This window comes from Lipophrys pholis (genome assembly GCF_963383615.2).
Source record: "Lipophrys pholis genome assembly, chromosome: 14".
Lineage (NCBI taxonomy): Eukaryota > Metazoa > Chordata > Actinopteri > Blenniiformes > Blenniidae > Lipophrys > Lipophrys pholis.
The window spans coordinates 23682021-23705606 of NC_137633.1; the positions used below are offsets into that span (position 1 = coordinate 23682021).

General features: G+C 44.7%; 1 protein-coding gene across 5 annotated transcripts; it reads left to right on the forward strand.

Annotated features, from left to right (window-relative positions):
* Window positions 1-275: 275 nt before the first annotated feature.
* On the forward strand, window positions 276-22344 carry LOC308119945 (protein NLRC3-like). 5 transcript variants are annotated; one of them, XM_080480261.1, is made up of 10 exons: window positions 276-350; window positions 1432-1500; window positions 7757-7864; window positions 8031-8230; window positions 8336-10121; window positions 18256-18429; window positions 18755-18937; window positions 20158-20340; window positions 20624-20797; window positions 21046-22344. In XM_080480261.1, the coding sequence occupies exons 2-10, from the start codon at window positions 1478-1480 to the stop codon at window positions 21131-21133; spliced, it is 2919 nt and encodes a 972-aa protein (XP_080336387.1). In that variant the 5' UTR covers window positions 276-350; window positions 1432-1477; the 3' UTR covers window positions 21134-22344. The 5 variants fall into 5 exon arrangements, with proteins under 5 accessions (XP_080336387.1, XP_080336390.1, XP_080336391.1 ...); XM_080480264.1 differs by lacking the exons at window positions 18256-18429; window positions 18755-18937; window positions 20158-20340; window positions 20624-20797; window positions 21046-22344 and adding exons at window positions 13009-13066; window positions 13146-13274; window positions 13360-13458; window positions 13559-13653; window positions 14340-14692; XM_080480265.1 differs by lacking the exons at window positions 18256-18429; window positions 18755-18937; window positions 20158-20340; window positions 20624-20797; window positions 21046-22344 and adding exons at window positions 13009-13066; window positions 13146-13274; window positions 13363-13458; window positions 13559-13653; window positions 14340-14478.
* The last annotated feature ends 1242 nt before the right edge of the window (window positions 22345-23586 follow it).

Here is a 23586-nt window from a genome sequence, read left to right on the forward strand (position 1 = left end):
CAACATGAAAATAACCATGATAAGTTAATATAGTCATCACCTTTTTGATGGAAGCACATTTGTTTCAGGACATTTGTCCTGTGCAATGATTAGGAGGAGACAGGACTGCGGAGGCTTTTTAAAGACATGGACAATCTTAGTTTCAGATTGTTTCGGACTTATGAGTATTGGCTACATTTGAAATTTGATCATAATGCACTACAAAGAGTTAAATGATGGCTGAAAACATGTTTGTTTTGAACTGTGGGCTGATTCTGTGTCAGACCTGGCAACCCGTCCTGGAGCGTCCTCGCGGTGAGTTTGTGGTTTCAGGGCTCAGCCGCGGAGAAGACCTGCTTCCTCCTTTTAAGGTAACTGTTTTCTAGAACGTTCGAATAGGAAAGTCTTTGAACCTGCGAGCGACAGACGAAGATGCAGACAGAAGACTGAAGACACTCGGCATGTATTTGTGCATGTAATAATCCATTTCGAGAGCCCCATTTGCATGTTGCGCACGCACTTTTTTTACAAGTTTCTATGACATATAAACCACCGTTATTTCTACAAATACTTCCATTAAATTCTGCATGTGTTTCCTTCGGATTCCTGCACCAACGTGACTTGACGCGAGGACTAAAAAAAAAAAAAATGCGTTTTTTTGCTCCTCAATGTCTCACTGCGTCATATGCATTTAACACATTTAAGTGTCGCTTGAACCGTAAAAATCGACGGATGTGAATAATTTCATGAATTGTGTTGCACATTTGCTCTGAATTGCCAAGTTTGGTTTCCTTTTTCTATATTGTCTCACTGAGAGCTGATGATTAATGTTGAAAGTGAAAGCGAAACCACTGTGCTTACGCTAAAGTGACGGTTAAGTTTGTTACTGCCTGAATGAACCCCACGATGTTCTCAGCAGAAAAAGCAGTGGACTGGAGTTGGTTTGTTGTTTTCCAGCACCAGTCCTCCTGAGTGACGAGCCAGAAACGTGTCCGTGTTTTGGCCAGGATGGACTTGGGGTGGCATATAAATCTCTATTATTAAAACACAAAACTGTGTCTCACTGGAAAACAATCAGTAATATAAAAGAAACGGACAAACTAATGTCTGTTAATCTCATGGGCGAGATTTTGTTCACATTTATAGCGTATTCTCTGCACACATGCCTGCGTGGTTTCCTTACAGAAACAAGCGACAGCACCCTCCACTGGCCCAGCATAGTAACTACATCGTGGTCAGTGTGTCCACTGCTGCAGTGCAAACACTTTTTTTAACGGTCAAGTTGTTGTCATGGAAACATTGTTATCTAAACGTGGCCTGAGAGTACCGACCGTCTTGATTCTTGATTGTGGAGTTGGTTATTAACTAAACGTGTGTGTGTGTGTGTGTGTGTGTGTGTGTGTGTGTGTGTGTGTGTGTGTGTGTGTGTGTGTGTGTGTGTGTGTTGAACAGGTTTGTGACGATCCTTGCTGCTGCTTTCCTCTCAGTCTGACTGAAGATGTGTGACGTGGATGAAGAGAGGTAAGAGACGTCAGCTGCTCCTGCAGAGTCCACATGCAAAATCCTAACAAACAGAAGAAAAGATTCAACACTTGGTGTTTTTGTTTGCTCAAAATGAGCTTCATTCATTGTGAATGTCTCCTTTCTGTCAGGGTTTATCGATCTTGTCATATAAGAGATACTTATATCTGTCTCTTTAAGTGCCGTAAATAACAACTGTATGGTTACCGGGGTAACGCCCAAAAAGGACCCTGGGTACTTGCTGTTTTAAGCCTTGCTGTGTGTGTGCTAGTTCGGAGCTGAGTAAAAGTTATTCATTACCACGAAGCTTGGTGTGGACATTTCAATTACTTTACATGGTGTCAGAAGCTGGTGACGGACGTACGGCTTCTGGAGGATGGCAAACTTTAATCCACCGGAGAGTTTCCCGTTCGACCGCCCGACTGAATGGAGTGATTGGAAACAGCGTTTCCAGCGCTTTCGCGTGGCTACGAAACTGAACAAGGAAGACGGAGAGGTCCAGGTCAGTTCATTAATCTACGCCATGGGCCCGGAGGCTGAAAACATCTTTAAAGCTTTCACTTTTGCGGAGGAGGCTGATCAAAAGACATTTGACGTCGTGTTAGGAAAATACGATGAGTACTTCTACCCCAAAAGGAATGTTATCCACGAGCGCGCCTGTTTCCACCAGAGAATACAGCGGCCCGGTGAGAAAGCTGAAATGTTTATCAGAGCTCTCTATGAACTATCCGAACACTGTGACTTTGGGGCGCAGAGGGAGGAGCACATCAGAGACCGTATAGTAGTGGGAATTAATGATAAGGAGATGTCTCGTAAGCTGCAGTTGGAGGCACAGCTTACATTATCCCAAACTATTCAGGCCGTGCGCCAGTCCGAGGAGGTGACCAGGCAGGTACACCAGCAGGGAGAGGCGTGCGCAGCGGTGCAGGAGGTCTCACAGGCAAAATCTCCTCCATACAGAGGAAAACAGCAGTGGAAAAATAAAAAGAGAGATTTTGGCGAAAGAACAGAGCCAACATGTGGAAAATGTGGCAAACTAAAGCACAGAGACCAGGATAAATGTCCAGCTAACAAATCAGTGTGCAATAAATGTAAAAAAAAAGGCCACTGGGAAAGAATGTGCCACAGTAAATCAGTCAGAGAAGTGACAGAAACAGCTACGGTTTGCCAGACACCATATTTCCTAGGGGCCGTCACAGACACTAGCAGAGAGAGTGATCAGTGGACAGTAGAGATAGTGATTGGCTCAACACCAGTTAAATTTAAAATTGATACAGGGGCGGATATAAACGTTATGGAGAGAGAAACATTTAACATGTTAGTCCCTGAGCAAAAACTGGTGCAGTCAAACATTCCACCAATGCACAGCCCCGGTGGTCAGCTAAATTGCATGGGGAAGTTTCAGGCAAATGTAAAATACAAAGAAACGCACTGCTCATTCCCAGTTTATGTGATCCACAGCCAGACAGCTAATAACCTGCTAGGCAAAGAAACAGCATGCTCAATGGGGCTAGTTAGGCGCATTGAGGAGGTGCACAAAGCATTTGGTGAGCATGGGACACTTAAGACAGAGCCCGTGAAAAAATAAGACTAAAAGAGAACACAGAGCCATACGCAGTACACACAGCTCGAAGAGTTCCCCTGCCTCTCATAGAGAAAGTAAGAGAGGAAATACAGCGCATGGAAGAGAACGGAGTCATCGAAAAAGTGACTGAGCCGACAGACTGGTGCGCACCAATGGTACCAGTCCCAAGACGAACTGGCAAAGTGCGCATTTGTGTAGACCTGAAAAGGTTAAACGAGGCTGTGAGGAGGGAGAGATACGTTCTTCCAACTGGTGAGGAAATCACTGCAAGACTGAGCGGCGCCACCATGTTTACATCTCTGGATGCGGCATCAGGGTTTTGGAAGATTCCTCTTCACCCGGAAAGTAGTAAGTTGACAACGTTCATTACGCCTTTCGGGAGATACGCATTTAAACGTCTTCCCTTTGGCATCACGAGTGCTCCGGAAATCTTCCAGAGAAAGATGGCTGAAACCCTGATTGATCTGGAGGGAGTGGCCATCTACATGGATGACGTACTGGTGTACAGCGACACAGCAGAACAGCATGACCAGCGCCTAAAGAAAGTACTGGAAAGAGTCGAGTCAGCTGGCCTGAAGTTGAATAAAGACAAGTGTGTGTTCAGATGGAACCAACTTCACTTCCTGGGTCATGTGATCGACAAGTCAGGAGTAAAACCCGATCCTGAGAAAGTAAGAGCCATTAAAGAGCTACCAGAACCACAAACTGTCCAGGATTTAAAATGCGTCTTGGGCATGTTCACATACTTGGGAAAGTATATTCCACATTTGTCAACAGTGGGCCAGCCTTTATATGAACTACTGAGATCCAAGACTACATGGACGTGGGACCACCCACAGAAGGAGGCGTTCCAGCGTTCCATCCTGAAGTTTTATGATGTGAACCGACCTACAGCTGTATCAGCCGACGCTAGCAGCTATGGCATTGGAGGCGTGCTGCTACAACAACATGATGGGGGATTGGAAACCAGTTGCTTACTGTTCTCGCCGCTTGTCAGACGCCAAAACCAGATATGCCCAGATAGAAAAAGAATGTCTGGCTAGCGTTTGGGCATGCGAAAGATTCGAGAAATACCTGGTCGGGCTGGAGAACTTCAAGTTGGTCACAGACCACAAGCCTTTGGTGCCGCTGATGAATAAAAAAGATCTGGATAATGTCCCGATACGTTGCCAAAGACTCCTGATGAGGCTTATGCGGTTTAAGCCTACGGCTGAATATGCACCAGGCAAGACTCTCACTGTCGCCGACACACTATCTCGCAGCCCGGTACAGTACACAGCAGAGGCAAGCGACACACATTCAGATGTGGAGTGCTACGTTGCAGCTATTATCAGCAGCATGCCAGCCACACCACAAAGACTGGAGACCATAAGGCTAGCCACTGCAGCTGACAGTAGCTTACAGACAATACTGCAGTACATTAAAACGGGTTGGCCAGGATACGTAGGAAATGTCCCTACTACGATCAGAGACTTTTACCCAGTCAAAAGTGAACTGTCAGAGTACAATGGGATTGTCACAAGAGGCTGTCGCATGTTGATCCCGCCCACTTTGAGAGCTGACATACTGGAGCGGATCCATGATGGACATCAGGGCCTGACTAAATGTCGGGAGCGGGCTAATGCATCCGTGTGGTGGCCCGGCATCTCTACAGACATTAAACTAAAAGTTGAATCCTGTCAAACCTGCCGTGAGATGAAGCACACACAACGAAGGGAGCCCCTCATCTCAACCCTTTTGCCTGACAGGCCCTGGCAAAGACTCGCAATTGACCTTTGTGATTATAACAAGCACACTTACCTGGTAGTGTCAGATTATTCTCCAGGTTTATCGAGATACTCCACATGCCGTCAACTACTGCCTCACAGGTGGTGCTGAAGCTGAAAACGCTTTTTGCTCGCTATGGCTGCCCGGATCAGATCGTTTCGGACAACGGACCCCAGTTCGCATGTGAGGAGTTTCGGGAGTTCGCTCGTGACTTTGACTTCCGACACATCACCTCGAGTCCACATAACCCGAAGGCGAACGGACAGGCGGAAAGAGGAGTACAGATTGCAAAGAGGATTCTGATGCAGAAAGACCCTTTACTCGCTCTCATGTGTTACCGCTCTACCCCGTGTGCCACCACAGGGGTAAGCCCAGCTGAATTGCTCATGGGGAGAAGGATTAAAACTACACTTCCGACGCTTGAGTCTAACCTCCAACCCCAATGGCCGGATTTACAAGCAGTCAGGAGTAAAGATGCAATGGAGAAACAAAAACAAGCCTTCTACTTCAATCAGCGCCATGGTGCGAAACCGTTGCCATCTCTGAAACCGGGAGATTCTGTCCTCACCAAACTGGACCATCAGAACGTGTGGGGATCACCCGCAGTTGTTACTGGTGACAGCTCTACCCCAAGGTCTTATGTGATCGGGACGCACAAGGGGGCGATTTTGAGGCGCAATCGTCGTCACCTGCTGTGCGTGCCTGAGCCCTCTGATAACACTCCACCTTCATCTCTACAGCAGCTACAGCCTGAGGCTAACGTCAAACGGGCTGAACCAACGGTTTCTACAGACGCTGCTTTGCCTGCTGCCCATTCTTGGCCTCCTCAGACGCATGATGGTCAGCTATACACACGGTCAGGTAGACTGTGCAGACCTGTTGAAAGACTGAATCTGTAAGGGTGTACGAAGTACGCTGCCCAGAACAGATTTAAAAAAAAACAAACAGAGAAGGTGTTTGTAATTATTTTGCACTGTTTGTATTGCAGTTTACATTTTGAGAAGTGAATGTAGTTGATGTTGCAATGTTTATGTTGCTGTTTACATTTTGAAAATGTTGTGTTATTGAAAGAGTTTCATATCTTTTACAGGACACTTTTAATTTTGTTTCTGTTGCTGAAAGTTGACACGAAAAAAAACAAAAGTTGAAAAAGGGCGATGTCATATAAGAGATACTTATATCTGTCTCTTTAAGTGCCGTAAATAACAACTGTATGGTTACCGGGGTAACGCCCGAAAAGGACCCTGGGTACTTGCTGTTTTAAGCCTTGCTGTGTGTGTGCTAGTTCGGAGCTGAGTAGAAGTTATTCATTACCACGAAGCTTGGTGTGGACATTTCAATTACTTTACAGATCTTTAGGCTGACTTTGGCAGGTTCGTGGCTCCCACTGCAGTTTGCATGTTCTAATTGAACAGCTGCACTCACATTTATTTAACCCCCATTGAAAATCTCGTTTGCTAGAAATATATGTTTTGATTTGGGGTGGTGGGGCTGCGGGTGTAGAAAAAAGTAAGAACCTGTTAGTTTTCCTTTTATTTCAGCAATTCTAGTTTGTACTGGCTGTGTTTTCGCAAGAATCTGCTACTCAGTTCAAACCATTCAGTGTGTTATGATAGATTTTGAAATAGTAAGAACTTTGTGATTTTTAATGTAAATTTGAAAAAGCTAACAAACTGCATGGAACATGTCACCATATCCTTGTTAAAGTCCATCTTGTGATTCAATGCCGCTGTGAAGAAGTTTCTCACTGTGACTGACCTGATGTAGCTCTCAGCTGACAGTTTGGAGCAGACTGGTTGCTGGGAGAGGCTGCGGCCCAGAGAGTCTATAGAGGGAGAGGATCCAGGAGAGATGGCCGCTGCACACAAAGAGATGTAAACAAGCAAGAGAGATTTGATTTTGGCCTTGTCCACACAAGCCAAACCCCCCCCAATAATTAAAACAAATTCCGTCTACACGTCATAATGAACACGGCTCAACATGAGGCTTCAGGGCATGTAGTACATATGACTGGCCTTTAGGGGCGCTGTGATTCACCAAATACGCCAAAAATGCAGAAGAAGACAAGGAGTACGTAGAAATATAGAAGTAGACTCCTGCTCATGAACTTCTATATAACTCAGAGTTCTATAGGTCTTTGGCCCTGCTCCTCTGGCTAACTAGCGTCAGGAGCTTCTGCAGCTCGACCGGAGCTTGTAATCCGCCGTCGATGTGGTTATTTGATGACATTGCGGACCGCGGTGGGGGGTGGGGGGGGGGGGGGGGGGTGGCGATTACGTCGTGTTTTTTCCAGGGATGATCTTCTTTGCCATCCACATCTCACAGCCGAGCCGGGGTTTGACAATTTCCCCACACTGGGACCCGTGTTCAATAAAACCCGTTTTCGGGCTTCTAAAACGCCGCCTCAAGTGGAGGAACAGCCAAAAACGGTGTGTTGACATGAACTGGTGTTCTCGTGTGGACGGCCCCCTTTGACATGAACATCACCATTACACTGAACCCAAACCAAACCTGCAGCCACAGCATCAAACTCTACAGGGAACTACAGACACTACATTAGATCAGTCTGACGTTAGATTGTTACAGTAAAGGGCAGAGAGTCTGAACTGTCAACCAGAGACTCTGAGGTCAGGTCACCCTCTGAAGGTAGAATCTGCTGAAGTCAAGTCACTGTGTGTGTGTGTGTGTGTGTGTGTGTGTGTGTGTGTGTGTGTGTGTGTGTGTGTGTGTGTGTGTGTGTGTGTGTGTGTGTGTGTGTGTGTGTGTGTGTGTGTGTGTGTGTGTGTGTGTGTGTGTGTGTGTGTGTGTGTGTGTGTGTGTGTGTGTGTGTGTGTGTGTGTGTGTGTGTGTGTGTGTGTGTGTGTGTGTGTGTGTGTGTGTGTGTGTGTGTGTGTGTGTGTGTAGAAGTCAGCAGCTCACACACTCAGGATCCAGCAGGTTGTCTCTGAAGAGTGACTGCTCCAAAGAACTTCAACCAAACTTCAGTGGTGAACCTAAACTTCCAGCCACAAAGTAAGAAACTCTGTTTTCATTTTCTTTCTTCAAAACCCAAATCAGAGCTGTTTTGCTCACTCTGAGATTCCGTTCCAGTATTTTGAAGCAGTGTGAGGGTTGGAGCTGGATCTTTGCGTCTTTGCCGTGTGTTTTGTTGCTCAGTAAATGTTGCTCGGTGCCACAGAGAGAAGAAGAGGAGTGATGAGGAGGAGCAGCAGCCGTCCTGCTGTGCTTTGTGTGAGGACGTCCTGAAGGATCCAGTCTGGTGGAGCTGTGGACACCAGGTCTGCAGACAGTGCAGCAGCTCACACTGGGACCAGGGTTCTTCATCAGGAGCCTCCTGCTGTCCTCAGTGTGCAGAAAGCTCCAGAAGAGCTGCACCAAGTAAGGGTGGACATGTGTCTCCTGAGGGACTCGTCTGTCTTCACTGGACTTGTTGTGTTGTAGAGACGTGAAAGCTTGTTTGTGATTGTTGTTGTCTTTGAGCAGGTGCCGGTCTGCAGAAGGTTCTAGAGGAACATAAGAGGAGTGTGAGGAGCAGGTGTGAACGTGTGAGTGAAGGAAGTGATGAACCAGGAGGAGGAACCCTCCTTAACAGGATCTACACTGAGGTCCACATCACAGAGGGACACAGCGAGGAGCTCCGGAGGGAACCGGAGCTGATGCAGCTGGAGAGAGGTTCCTGGAAGGAGAGCCTCCATGACACTGCCATCAGGTGTCAGGACATCTTCAGAGCCTCGGCTGAGCAGCACAGACACATCCGAGTGGTTCTGACCAGCGGCGTGGCCGGCAGTGGAAAAACCTTCTCTGTGCACAAGTTCACTCTGGACTGGGCCGAGGGCCTGGAGAACCAGGACGTCAGTGTGCTGGTGGTGCTCTCCTTCAGGGAGCTGAACCTGATCAGAGAGCAGCCGTACAGTCTTCTCATGCTGCTCCATGTTTTCCATCCAGCCTTACAGAAGGTGACGGCAGAGGAGCTGGCTGTCTGCAGGCTGCTCTTCATCTTTGACGGCCTGGATGAAAGCAGACTGTCTCTGGACTTCAGCAGCTCCCAGCTGGTGGTCGACGTCTCACACAAGTCCTCAGTCAGCCTGCTGCTCACAAACCTCATCCGGGGGAATCTGCTGCCCTCGGCTCAGGTCTGGATCACTTCCCGACCCGCAGCAGCCAATCAGATCCCTCCATCATGTGTGGACAGACTGACAGAAATGCGAGGCTTCACCGACGCCCAGAAGGAGGAGTACTTCAGGAAGAGACTGAGTGATGAGGAGCTGAGCCACAGAATCATGTCCCACATCCAGACATCCAGGAGCCTCCACATCATGTGTGGAATCCCAGTCTTCTGCTGGATCACTGCTACAGTTCTGGAGCACATGTTGACCACAGGGCAGAGAGGAGAGCTGCCCCAGACCCTGACTGACATGTACTCCCACTTTGTGCTGTTTCAGACACACAGGAAGAAGCTCAAGTACCACGAAGGACATGAGACAGGTCCACAGGAGCTGACGAAGGCTGACAAGGAGGTTCTTCTGAAGCTGGGCAGGCTGGCCTTGGAACATCTGGAGAAAGGAATCATCATGTTCTACCAAGAAGACCTGGAGCAATGTGGTCTGGATGTGACTGAGGCCGCCCTGCACTCTGGGGTCTGTACTGAGATCTTCAAGATGGAGTCTGTGATCTTCCAGAAACCTGTCTACAGCTTCGTCCATCTGAGTGTTCAGGAGTTTATGGCTGCAGTCTACTTGTTCCACTGTTTCACCAACAAGAAGACAGACGTACTGCAGACCTTCTTTGAAGTAGATCATGCTTTCACATCTCTCGATGATTTCCTGAATAAAGTCCTGGAGAAATCCCTCAGAAGTCAGAACGGTCACCTTGACCTGTTTGTCCGCTTCCTTCATGGCCTCTCTCTGAAATCCAACCAGAGACTCTTAAAAGGTCTGCTGGGTCGGACAAAGAACAGTCCAGAAACCATCCAGAGAGTCATCAAGAACCTGAAGAAGATCAACAGTGATAAAATGTCCCCTGACAGAAGCATCAACATCTTCCATTGTCTGACAGAGATGAAGGACGTCTCAGTACATCAGGAGATCCAAGACGTCCTGAAGTCAGACATCAGATCAAGGAGACTCTCTGAGGTCCACTGCTCAGCTCTGGCCTACATGCTGCAGATGTCAGACCAGGTCCTGGACGAGCTGGACCTGTACAAGTACAACACATCAGCGGAGGGACGAAGGAGGCTGATCCCGGCTGTGAGGAAGTGCAGAAAGGCTGAGTGAGTCAATATGTTATCATGATCCAATATCTCAGTGATGTCTGTAGAATGTAGTTCCTGGAGTTCCTCTGTGGAGATGTTCCTCAATAATCTGTCATCAAGAAGCGACCAGTTGACGAGTCAGATTAGGTATCATAAATTATTATTCAGCTATTAATGGTACATTTAGCATTATGTAGTTTCAATCGTATTTCCATCATTAAAAATGAACATTTTAATATTTTATTCTGGAATGTTTTCACAAATTTTAATGCTGTGACAAAATTTAAACAATAACCTCATGAGATTGGCAGTTTTCAGTATTTGTATAAACGTGGGCTGCCAATCGTCCTTCATATTGTAGTTCATATTAAATCCGTTATTGTCTGTGATATTCAAATTCTATACTAGGGTTGTTCGATATACAGGTACTGTATTGGTATTGTGGTACCTTTAAAACGATACTATACAGGGCCCAGGATGTTTTGGACAATCGAAAGTGCGGAAAACAGCGCTCCGGTTTCTTTTTTTATTTCTTTTTTCATTATTCTTTTTTTAATGAGCTCCGGTTTCCGAGAGGTGTTAAAAAAAAAAAACCCGGCCCAGACGGGGTGCGCTCTCGCGCTCTGACCCGAGATCCGCAACTGCACTTCATACTCGACCTTATTTACCAACAACATTCCTGGACACAACTTCAAAATAAAAGTCAAAACAACGTATTTTCAAAACAATCTTCTCCCAACCAAGCTTGTACTTTTAAAAGAATACCGGATGCGCATGTGTAAATGACATGGAGTTTGTGTCCATGTGAGAGTGCGCATGCGTAACTGACTCAAACGACCGTAAAAAGAAATCGAGTGCATCTCACACACACAGAGAGAGAGAGAGAGAGAGAGAGAGAGAGAGAGAGAGAGAGAGAGAGAGAGAGAGAGAGAGAGAGAGAGAGAGAGAGAGAGAGAGAGAGAGAGAGAGAAATGGCTGCTGCTACATCCACAAGGATGTAGAACTGTGTTCTCTTTTTATTTGGAAAAGTATCGAAAGTATCGGAATACATGGTGGTATCGGTATTGATACCAAAATGTTGGTATCATGACAACAGTATTATATACAAATATGTTAAATTCCACTCCCGAAATTCATTTCAACAACCGTCACAGAAACTGACATTTAAATAAATTTTTCTTAAATAAGCAGATGTTCTCTTTGTCTTCTTTAGACTGTAAACAATCTGATAAAATGATTCATGTCAGGCACAGCAGGAACATTATTAACTAGAGAATTCCAGAGGAAATTTTGTTTGCATGCCTCTCGCTGTCAAGAGATGCCAGTGGGGAAAACCAAGATGGCGGTGTTGCGGGCGCCGCCATATTTATTTCTCGGTCGCCGCCATCTTGAAATGGTGCTCTGCGGAAGCATGGACGAAAATGACGCGCCGGAAGTGACGTATGTAGAAGCCGACCCACAGGAAGTGACGAAATGGACTGAACCTGAAGGAAGATACCTACACGAAAGCCGACCCACAGGAAGTGACGTGCGGACCAAACTTGCAGGAAGTTACGTAGACGACACGCAAATGCCGGAAGTGACGTGGTGGGACCCACTCGACGTAAATTAAATTGGCGCACATTTGTTTTTTCGTCTTTGGATTCTTCACACGTGTACTCGAAGCTCAACAGAGTAAAGGATTGTCTTCTGTTAAGGTAAACAATTGCTTTCTTGTTTATTTAGAAAATATCAGCCTGCACTAATAAGAATGAAATGGTAGCTGTAGTTATATCAGTATTAATAAGAGTAGGAATAGTTTTATAGTTTTGTTAGGAGCAATGCACGTAAGATCAGCTCGAATGTTTATGTTGCTCTTTCTATCTTTGTCCCATGTGTTGGTTTATTAAAAACGTGTAATTTATTACCACAAGGAAACTTGCTAAAGTAAATGTGGGTTGAAAAGCTGTTTGTTGAAATGAAAAGAAATGGCAAAAGGACCTTCTCACTCCTTCAACCGCATCACTCAGGCTGCCAGTATGGAGCCAGACTCTGCTCAGCCTTGTTGGCTTTTAGTTTGAACTAACAACATGTAACACACATGAACCATCACTCATCCACCTACATATCCACTGATAAAAAGATCACACCTAATCCATCTGATTCCTCAGCCTCTGCCTCGTGAAATGATGTGAGAGTATTGCTTTGTCTCCAGCCATTGGTTCATTGTGTGTGTGTGTGTGTGTGTGTGTGTGTGTGTGTGTGTGTGTGTGTGTGTGTGTGTGTGTGTGTGTGTGTGTGTGTGTGTGTGTGTGTGTGTGTGTGTGTGTGTGTGTGTGTGTGTGTGTGTGTGTGTGTGTGTGTGTGTGTGTGTGTGTGTGTGTGTGTAGGATTCAGATAATTCATATTAAGTTTTTTTTTGTCTGATTCTTTATTTATAAGACATAAAGGAAATAATTTTTTTTTTTTTTAATTATTGTTTTGCAGGATTTTATATCCACGTGTTTACATTCTGGAATGGGTGGAGAATGGGTGGAGGTCACAGTTTGCAGAGGCTGGCTTCATGTCCATTGTGCTGGAAAATCCACAAATTTTCCCAATGCATCATTCAGCTGTGGATGCAACACCCAAAAAGAGAGCACAGGTACTACGATAGTTGGTTCAGTAGTTCAATCGATGCAGGTGGTATGGCAAAAATGAGTGAAACACCTGGCTGACATATTGAGCTGCACTCCTTTGTGTTGAATAGAGCAGTTTGATGATCACCTTGTGAAAGCAAAATGTCAGCTGATTCAACAGTGTGCTGATTCCTTTTGTTAAATGACAGGAACAAATAAACTCCAGTAGTTTTGACTTTAATCAAAGTGTAAATGTCACAGTTGGTGCTGCTTTTTATCTCATTTTAACTCATTTTATTTTTCTGCAGGATGATTGAGGTGTTGAGGTGGGTGATCCTGACTGTATTCTCCAGAGAGCAGATCAAGGTGAGTGAAACAAACTGTGCTGTTAGTGGTTCTATTCCCTAGAGCTAATATATGTTCTCTCTTTGCTCTTTGTCTTCAGATCTTACATGATGATCTCATGGGGTCGAGGGTCTGTTCAGACAGAATAAACCTCTGGAAGATGCCGTCAGCATCACTTTCCCTGAAGCAGCAGCTCAAACTGAGGATGTTGCCTTTCAGTGAGCAGCAGGTAAGAAAACATCTCATCAATCAAGTTTGAGAGTTTTTACTTAACATAAGTTTGATTTGTTAACTTGTCTTCCTCTGTATTGCAGCAGATCTTGGAGATGCTGAAGGAGATGGAAGAAGTCACAGGAATCCAGAAGGAGGACCGGAGACTCATCCATTACGTTTTGATGTTTTGCTGCCCAGAAGTAAGATGATCAATGGAATGGAGGACATCATAGAAGTAGAGTGCTCAATATTTTGAGTTTTTGGAAAGCTATCTACATACACCTTGTCAATGTTTTTCAGATCCTCATCAACATCCTGATGGCCGAAGGTCCTACAAGGCTTGAGGCAGAGGTCATCATAGCCAGTGGGAGAAAGTTCTAACATCCTCTCACAGGGTAACCAACCGTACATGATGAACAAGAGTCTGAACACATCCGGTGATGTAGTAGTAATCGTATATCTTCCTGTGTTCACCTGATAGTAGTGTGAAGCTGCACTGCTGTTGCTCATCACCATCTTATCTATTGGAATCTGTACATTTACATTTGAATAATGTCTCTAAAATCAAGAATATATTGATAGAGTGACACTGAAAAGCTAATCCATGCATTTACTTCCAGAGTAACTATTGTAACTCCCTATTATCAGGGGGTCCAGGTCACTGCTTAAAAAGTCTTCAACTAATTCAAAAGATCTTAAAGAACTGCTGGTCCCATATCTCCCCAGAAGAACACTTGGTTCTCAGAGTGCTGGCTCACTGGAGGTTCCTAGGTTTTCTAAAAGTAGAATGGAGGCAGAGCTTTCAGCTTTCAGGTTCCTCTGATGTGGAACCAGATCCCAGTTTCAGTTAAAGAGTCTGACACAGCCTCTAATTTGAAGGTTAGGATGAAGACTTTTCTATTAAAGTTTACAGTGAGAGCTGCTTCAGGACACCTGAGACCATTTTCTAGTGAAGCTGCCAGAGGTTAAGACTGCTGGAGGACCTAAACTGAGCTTCTTTCCTTTTTTATTCACCACTATTACATGTCACTATTACATGTCACTATTACATGTCACTAACATTTGCCTTTCTCTCCTGTAGTCTGTCTCTCAACCTCCCTGCCGGATGTCTGACAGTGGAGCTGAAGGTGGATTGAAGCCTCCTGTCCTGATCAGTCTTCCGGGTGGATCTCTCTCTTATCTATCTGTCTGTCCTCTCCTCTATCCTCTGTCCTCTCACCCCACCCGGCCAGCAGGAAGCCTCCACCTCTGAGTCTGCTTTCTGCAGGTCTCTTCCTGTTAGAGGGAGTTCTTCCTTTCCACAGTCGCTCACGCTTGCTCATGTGGATTTGTTGGGTTTTCTCTGTTAAAGTGCCCAGTGATTGTATATATAATAAAGAACTATGACATGCTTTATGATGGTTTTATTCTTTTAAAGGTGTCATAGGTATTTGTTGAAGGTTTGTCATGGACATTTCCTCCTTTCCTGCTGAAGAAACTACAGTTATTCTCCATTCTGGTCCTTTGTTTTGCTTCATGCAGCCACATATTGTCACAGGATGAATGAAGGAGGCAGATCAGTTTGGTAGCTGACCTCTGACCTCTGACCCTGAGCTTCACTGTGGTTACAGCTGCAGTGTGTTGCTGAAATAGGCTCAGAGAGAGTTAGACAACTTAGTCAATCATGTACGCAGCAGGTGTATACAGAATAAACTTATGTTACATGGCTCGCCGACAATTTGGGCTATAAAATGACACAGGTGCAGTGAAGTGAAATGTAAATGTAAAGCAGAATTTAGAATAGAGCAGAGTGGAGTTAGATGTGACACTTTTCTTATTTTGTCCTGAAGGTAAGGAAATATGACAAATAGACATCCTGAAATAATTCTACCTTGTTTCATTGTCAATAATTTATTTCTAGTCATACATTATTGCCTCAAATAGCAATGTTTTCATTTCTTTTCAGAAGGTTTGTAGTGATTCCATCTGAGCCTGGAGATCAGTCAGAGGCTGTTTTCATGATGATACTTCATTTTAAATCCTCCTCACATAAAGGTTTCATCATTTACAGTAATAAATGATTTAAAGTAATTCAGCATTTTGTTTAGAATAAGAAGAATCATACAGGAATCTAAAGAAATTCAAGATCTCCTTCACTATACTTTTTGGTTCTAAGTATTCATGAGAGTGAATCTTTTCTTTCTAGGCTGAATGTGGAATATGATGGTCGCCCGGCTAGCTCAGTTGGTAGAGCATGAGACTAACGTTCTCTAGGTAGTGGGTTTGTGTCCCACGCCGGGCGCCACCTTCCTGTGGGCTCACCACCTGCAGGAAGGTTCTTAATTGGTGCGATGTGATCTGGGTGACTGTCACCCCCGTGAAGCAGAAGTTAATGAATATGATGGTGTTTTCTCCTTCCTCAATCCGCTTGGCTCTGGACCTTATAAATACTCTCTGAGCTTTATTCAGATACAATCTACCTGGATGTACCTTTCAGTGTACTCGTGCTTCCCAGAACTGGACATTTTATCCAACTTTAACTATAGCCAACTTTAGCCACTGACGTCATTCTGCCTTTTAAATATGGCGGCGACCACATACAAGTATGGCGGTGACCATAAACAAGCATGTCGGCAACCACAAACAAGTATGACGGCGCCCTTACGCCGCCATTATTTGATACCGCACTGGCGGGGTTTCAATTTTGAGAATAGTATGGCGCTGACCGTGCGCCATTATGGCGGCGACCGCTAACAACTATGTCAGCGCCCGCAAACAAGTATGTCAGCGCCCGTGAGCCACCATCTTGATACCGCACTGGCGGGGTTTCAATTCTGGAGAAGCAAGGTCGCACTGCGGATCATGTACTCTTGCCTCCCACCGACAGTGGCGCTGTGATTGTGCTTTGGAACAAAATGGCGGCGACCTGCAGGAAGCGGCCATATTTCATGTACTACCGCCTCCCACCGAGAGTGGCGCTGGGGTGGTGATTCAGAACAAAATGGCGGAACGATGTGGCGGCGATATTAAGGAAGCAGCCATATGGTCGGCCATTTTGGATTCCCAATGGCAGCCTCTCCTCGCTGTCGATTACTTGTAGCCAAAACTAAGTCTAATATTGAAGATTTGTTCTTCTCCAACCACTGGTTCAGTGCAAAAGTCTGGCCATCAAAAATAAATCAAAGTGATACCTCTCACATTTCTTCAGGGTCAAACATGCACCATGACACACAGAAGGTTGAAAAACACTGTCCTGAGCCAAAGGGACAAATGGTTTGACTCATATTGGACTTTATTGGAGCCAATAAAGCTCCAATAAGCTTGAACTTACTACAAGCAAGCAATTAAATTATTTTACTTTGTTGTTAACTTTTGTAAAATATGCTGTCATATGTCTCTCCTACCTGTTGCTCTGCTCCTGTCCCTCCCTCACTTTGATTCGCTGCCTCCAGCCCTTGATGTCCCTGCATGGCATTCATGTATTTACAATAGACATTACACATATTAATGTACAGTTTCAGCATTTGACTTACAAAAGCTAAAAAAAAAAAGTCAGTGTTAAGGTTTTTGTCATACAGAATAAAATATTAACAACTGATATGCAGATGTAAATAGGCTTACAAAAAGGACTCAGTGGAATATGGAGGCTTCGAACCTTTAAGGTTGTTCGAGAACCGTCAGACCTATTTGAAAAAAGTCTTGAACTGTGAGCATCAGAAGAACCTCACCGAATTATTGTGAGCCTGTGTAATAGGGCAGTGGCCATTACATAGGCTCTGAACATGTGTTTTCAAAGGAAGACACATACACATTTTAAGTTTATTAGTTATTTATTGTTTGTAGAAGGCGCAAACCTGCGTGAAGAAAATAGTAAGTAAGATTGTTCATCTAAAAACGTGAGTGATTGAAATGTTCTTACCTCTTTGTTTTGCCTTTTTAGGTGTTCCGGCCAAAAGTGTCCCCGGGGAGCCGGAACACCTAAATAAGGTTCCAGGTTCATTTGTAGTTCTATTTTGACATGACGAGTGTCACAGCATGTCTTGTTTGTAGAATGTTCCATTTCCCAGCTAACAGTTGAGATGCATGTCTGCACTTTGGTCTTTCGGTGATAAAATGTCTCCCTTAAAATACATGGGAGGTAATCTTGGACTCACTGCAAGCAAATGCATTTTTAGAGAGACCTGTTGTTGTTACAAACAAAAGTGGCTCCTTATTTGAAGCACAAGGGCTGTAGCTGTATTTTGATGTATAATATAATAGGATTGAGTGAGAAATGTGTCTTCAACAATGAGAGAGAAGAGATATTTTTTTTGTTTGTTTTACTCGACACCCACTGCCACTCTAAAGGCTGTTTCATGCGTGACGTGCGGAACTTCGATGTGCGGAATCAGCATGAGAGAACTAGTTAACCATTTATACTACACGCGGCTCCCGCTCCCAAACAGCAGGGGGCAGCGCATTGCAAACACACGTCCCCGGCAGTACTGAATTATGGTAGAAGAAGTAGACTCGTTCTCTTGGACACTCGCAGGATACAACAACTTGTTGGACATTGGCCCAGGTTGGGGTATTTGTACAGCAGGGCAGGTTGGGGTAATTGTACCACCATAGTACAGTTCTATGACACACCGAAGAAATCGTCCCATCAACTAGAATGAAAAAGGATTCTAATAAGAGAAATATCTTTAAGGTAGCGTGGATTAAATCACAAGTGTGTATTTTAATAAAAACTCTCAAGATCGATCACAGAAATTGACCATCAAAGACGCTCATTATGTCTCAGAAGTATCGATTCTTGGATGCATGTATTCAAGCACCAGACCAGGACATTCAGCTCCACTCTACAGCTTCACTTCAACATTTGAACTCAGGACATGAAAAAGACACGTGGAACTTCATGTTCTCTCCTTCATGTCCACATGAAGCCAAAGTCAAACCCAGAGAAGATGATCTGAAGCTCTGAGTCCAACAAAGAGTCCTCTCTCATAACTTCTTGTCCTCTCTGTGTGTCATTGCAGACTTTTTCACTGTTCCCTGTCTGATTCTCACTGTGAAGTGATCTCCTCGGCTCTGAAGTCTGACCCCTCCCATCTCAACAATCTGGACCTGAGTTACAACCACCTGGAGGATTCATCAGTGAAGCTTTTGTGTGATGGACTGAAGAGTCCAAACTGTAAACTGGAGACGCTGAGGTGTGTGTGTGTGTGTGTGTGTGTGTGTGTGTGTGTGTGTGTGTGTGTGTGTGTGTGTGTGTGTGTGTGTGTGTGTGTGTGTGTGTGTGTGTGTGTGTGTGTGTGTGTGTGTGTGTGTGTGTGTGTGTGTGTGTTCTAATTAGCTGTTGGGGGCACAGAGATGGAGTGAGCTCTGCAGCATGTTGATGAGACTCTTCTCCTCCTGGTGGCTTCAGCTGTTTGGACTTTACATTTCTAAACTCTTCCAGTCTGAACCTTCTTCAGTTTCAATGACTTCAACATCAAACTTTGTCCTCTAATCTCACTTCTTTCTCTCTTTATTCAGGTTGGAGTTCTGCTGGTTGTCAGAGATCAGCTGTTCTTCTGTGGCCTCAGCTCTGAAGTCCAACCCCTCCCTCCTGAAACATCTGAAACATCTGGACCTGAGTGTGAACCGGCTGCAGGATTCAGGAGTTGAGCAGCTGTGTGGTTTTCTGGAGAGTCCACTCTGTTGTCTGGAGACTCTGAGGTCAGTTGACTGTCTGTTACTGTTAGAAGGAGAAATGTTTGTGATGTGTGAGTTTGAGTTTGTGTGGAGTGAAAGTTGTGTTGACACTAAAGGTCAGACGTGAGGCTGATATGAGATGATCCACACTGAGGATCTCCATGAGAAACCACAAGACTGTGGCAGAGCCGTGTGGAGCTCCACATTTCAAAGCAGGGGTGAGAAAACGGGTTAGGGTCAGCACCAGATGCATACATGGTCTCCCAATTGGAAGGTTGCAGGTTCAATTCCCATCTCTCCCCTGAGCAAGACACTGAACCCCAAACTGCTCCCATTGGAGTGACAGCGCCTTGCATGGCTGCAGCCTCCAATGGTGTGTGAGTGGGTGAACGTGATGGGCTATGTAAAGTGCTTTGGGGCTGTTGTCAGCGAAAAGGCGCTATATAAGTGAGTCCATTTATAAAAAGTAATTTTGTTGTTTATACTTAAATTTACTTTTAGTGGGAACAGTGTGTTGATGACCCTGTTTTGACAGTGAAATCGAAGTCTGGTGTTAGTTTTGTCGTGGCAATTCTCAGAACAGATCTGTGTTCATTACTCATCTAGGGTCTGTGGGGTGCTTTGTTTCATTTTTTAATTCAAACATGCTCATATTCAAATGTTAAAATCAACAGTGCAGAACAATCAACTAATTATTTCACCTATTAAACTCAGTAAGAAACAGCAGAAATAAAATTAGGTTGCATGTCTGAAAAGAAGTTGGAGAAAGAATAACTTATTAATCCATTAATTTTCTCCTAAACTTTAACGGAATTAATGCAGTTTCTTTCACTTTTTTTTAAAACTACTTTACTGGAGCAGCAGCATGTGCGGCGTCTCTGGGTGCAGCACTGTGACTACAGAGCAGCACGATACCAACTGGAATAATATTAAAGCAGGAAGTTTCACTGCAAGAAGCTACCTTAAGGCTGATTGAGAAAGAGAAAGTCATTTGATTTACTTTGTAAAGCCGAATTTAACGACCACAGAAGTAATTCAGCAGCAAAACAGCAGGTTGTCATGTTGGCTGACCAGCAGCCACCAAACTAGTAAAGCAGCATGTTGATGAGACTCTTCTCCTCCTGGTGGCTTCAGCTGTTTGGACTTTACATTTCTAAACTCTTCCAGTCTGAACCTTCTTCAGTCTCAATGACTTCAACATCAAACTTTGTCCTCTAATCTCACTTCTTTCTCTCTTTATTCAGGTTGAGGGGCTGCAGTTTGTCAGAGATCAGCTGTTCTTCTGTGGGCCCAGCTCTGAAGTCCAACCCCTCCCTCCTGAAACATCTGAAACATCTGGACCTGAGTGGGAACCGGCTGCAGGATTCAGGAGTTGAGCAGCTGTGTGGTTTTCTGGAGAGTCCACTCTGTTGTCTGGAGACTCTGAGGTCAGTTGACTGTCTGTTACTGTTAGAAGGTGAAATGTTTGTGATGTGAGACTCTGATCCTGCAGTGAGAGATGGACTGAGCTCAGCATCTTGTTACTGATGTGTGTGGACATGAGGAGGAGTGGAAATGTTGTGCTGACATGTGGAGGATGAGTGTGATGAAGATCCACAACAACAGAAGAGCTCATTGATCAGGACACAGTAAAGTGGAGCTGCTCATTTCTCCATCAACACATCTGATTGGTTCTCCTCATTCATTCTGCTGCTTTCTCTCTTTATTCAGGTTGAGGGGCTGCAGGTTGTCAAACATCAGCTGTTCTTCTCTGGCCTCAGCTCTGAAGTCCAACCCCTCCCACCTGAAGGAACTTGACCTGCGTTACAACCGGCTGCAGCATTCACATGCGCAGCAGCTTGTTGGTCTTCAGCAGAGTCCAGACTGCAGCCTGCAGACTCTCAGGTCAGTAGATGGTTGGAGTGAGTCCATGCTGCTTCAAGCACGTTTATACTAAACACAGTTAGTGTGAGAACAAAGATCCAGAGTTTGACTGCTCAGTGAGGCTGTGAGAGGAGAACGCTGAGCAGCTTCAGGATTGGACAGCAGAGGACACAATCAGCCAATCAGAAGAGGAGAGCAGAGCTTCATTTCGATCATTCCTGCAGCACTAACGAGTGACACCATTTTTTGCTTCTCTTGCTGCTCTCAAGGAAGGCGGACACTTTTTCTCTCCCTCGCCCTCCCCTTATCTTCCTGCTTGCTGCGCCTTGTCTTGTATTGTCTCTTGTCAGAATCTAGTAGGAGCCTCTCTCTACATCTCTATCCAAACCAAAATTAGGGATTTGATCAGCTCGTCTCAATGCAATCGAGCACATTTTTTGCGACAAAAAGAATGGGCAAAGGAGAGGCCTCCTGTCCCGACGGAACGTTTACTGCCGGACACACGTTGGACTCCTGGAGGAGCGTGTGCCTGTCTAATCTTTCCATCGAGGACGTAGAAGACGTCTACATAGTTGGAATTACGATAACAGGTATGCTGCTGATTGGAGCTGGCAGTTTTCTGATCTATCACAAAGTTCGTATGACGCCGGCAGCTGTTCTGGGAAGGCTGCCAGGCATCACTGAGGGATTGTGCAGAGCTCTCAACACTCAGGCTCAGACGATAAACAAGCTCAAAAGCAAGCAGGATGCGACTTTTGAACGTCTATGCGGGATGGAATCCAACATGGAGAAGTTGACAGCTCGGCTCAGAAGTTAAAGGGCCACCATATTGGATATTGGACACTGCAGAGAGACTGAGGACTTTCAAGGCCGAGAGAAACTGTGCTCAGCCTGACCGAAAACAATTGTTATTGACATCGACTCCCCCAGACAGCCAGTCGTCCAAGGCTGGATTATCTCTCTATTTCTCCAGAATGTTTGTGCTGACTGACGCTCCGTCCATCCTCCTTATCTTCTCATCCCCGATCCGCCTGGAACTTTGTTTCTGAATCAGAACTATCCAAGGTTGTTTCATGTCATCAGACGATGAACTAAACTGGACAGAGACAGGGAGACCAGGATCAGACTCACTGCTTTCTGCCCTCCCCGCCCTTCCTCCAACATAGCGGCAGCAGGGAGACCGAGCGACGCGTCAATGCGGCTGCATGCACGCCCCCCAATACCTTGTATTGTATGAGCTGTATATTGGTGTTTTTGCTCATTTTGAATGTATTTGTACAGATTTGTGACCAAAACGTTGGGTCTCTGTTGATGTTGAGATCTTCTTCCCATTTGAAGGTGGGAAGGGATATTGAGATATTTGAACCTGACAGGATTGAGATAATTTTAGAAAGTGGTTTAGGTGCTGAGATCTTCAGGAGGTTTGTCACTGTCTGAGGTAAGTTCAGGTCAATCTGTTCTAGTTTGAACTTAGTTTGTATTATTGACTTAAGCATAACATATTTCAGATAGTTGTTTTGACTGATACCATATGTTTCAATTAGCTCATTAAATGGAATAAAAGAGTTACTGGAGAGAAGTTGTTCTTATTACTTTATTTTGCCATCTTGGGAAGTTTATTGGTTTTTTTCTTTGCAGGATGTCAGGATTGTTCCAGAGGGCGTGAGTTTGCAGGGGAAATCCATTAATTTTAAGAAATTCCCCCCAAGATGTCAGCGATGTGTTTATATTGATGCTTTTAAAGCAGCTGTGTTTTTTGATGACAGGACTGAAGAAGGGAAGATCTCTGGTTTGGAGATCTTCACAGAATGTTTTTTCAACGTCCAGCCAGCTTCATCTGAGGTTTTCTGATTAATCCATTTTACAACATAAAGTCATGTATTGGCCAGATAATAATTATAAAAGTTTGGAAGTTCTAAGCCACCTTGGATCTTGGTGTTCTGTGGTGTTTTTAAACTTATACGTGATGGTTTGTTTTTCCATCAGAATGTTGAGACATGAGAATCAAGAGTGTTAAACCAGGTTTTTGGTGGTTTTGTTGGGATCATTGAGAAGATGGAGTTAATTTTAGGCAGGACCATCATTTTGATTGTTGCTACTCTCCCCAGAAGTGAAATAGGAACTGTTCTCCATAGATTGAGGTCCTCCAATGTTTTAATAAAGGGGGGTGTAGTTTAAGTGCACCAAGTCTGAGAGCTTGGCTGAGATGTTAATGCCGAGGTATTTGATGATCCCTGGTTTGAGTGGGGTGTTAGGTGTGTGCTGAAATATAGAGTTAATAGGCAAGACAACTGATTTATTCCAATTTATAGAATATTCTGAGATTGAGGAGAATCTGTCTATTAACCTTATTGTTTCTGGAAGAGAAGTCTACCTTTTGCAGGAAAAGTTGCACATCATCTGCATAGAGACATATTTTATGTGTTACATTTACTGTTTGTATTTTTTTATGTTATGGTTCTGTCTCATGGCTGCTGCTAGTGGTTCGATAAAAGTTGTAAAGAGAGATGGTGAGAGTGGACACCTCATTGTCCTCATGTACTGCTGGACAATGTCTGTAGATTCCCAGTGTCGGGTGTTTGCTGCTTTACTAACTCTGTGTTTGGATTGAGGGCTGTGTTGCGGACTCCTCCCACTATCAGTGTTTTGTCAGAGTGTGTTGAGAGGGTGGTGAAGAAATTATGATAGAAGGAGGGCCATCAACATTTGGGCCATAGATGTTTGTGATACACATCTCTATGTTCTGAAGAGAGATGTGAATAATTATAAATCTTCCCTCTGGGTCTGTGATTGTGTCTTTACAAGAGAAT

What these genes read in the sequence shown, in the direction of transcription:
- LOC308119945 (XM_080480261.1), top strand. Translation starts at nt 1,478, where the DNA reads ATGTGTGACGTGGATGAAGAGAG. An exon ending in TGTGACGTGGATGAAGAGAG is followed by an intron (nt 1,501 to 7,756) that starts GTAAGAGACGTC and finishes GTGTGTGTGTAG; the next exon opens with AAGTCAGCAGCTCACACACT. An exon ending in TGTTGTCTGGAGACTCTGAG is followed by an intron (nt 18,938 to 20,157) that starts GTCAGTTGACTG and finishes CTCTTTATTCAG; the next exon opens with GTTGAGGGGCTGCAGTTTGT.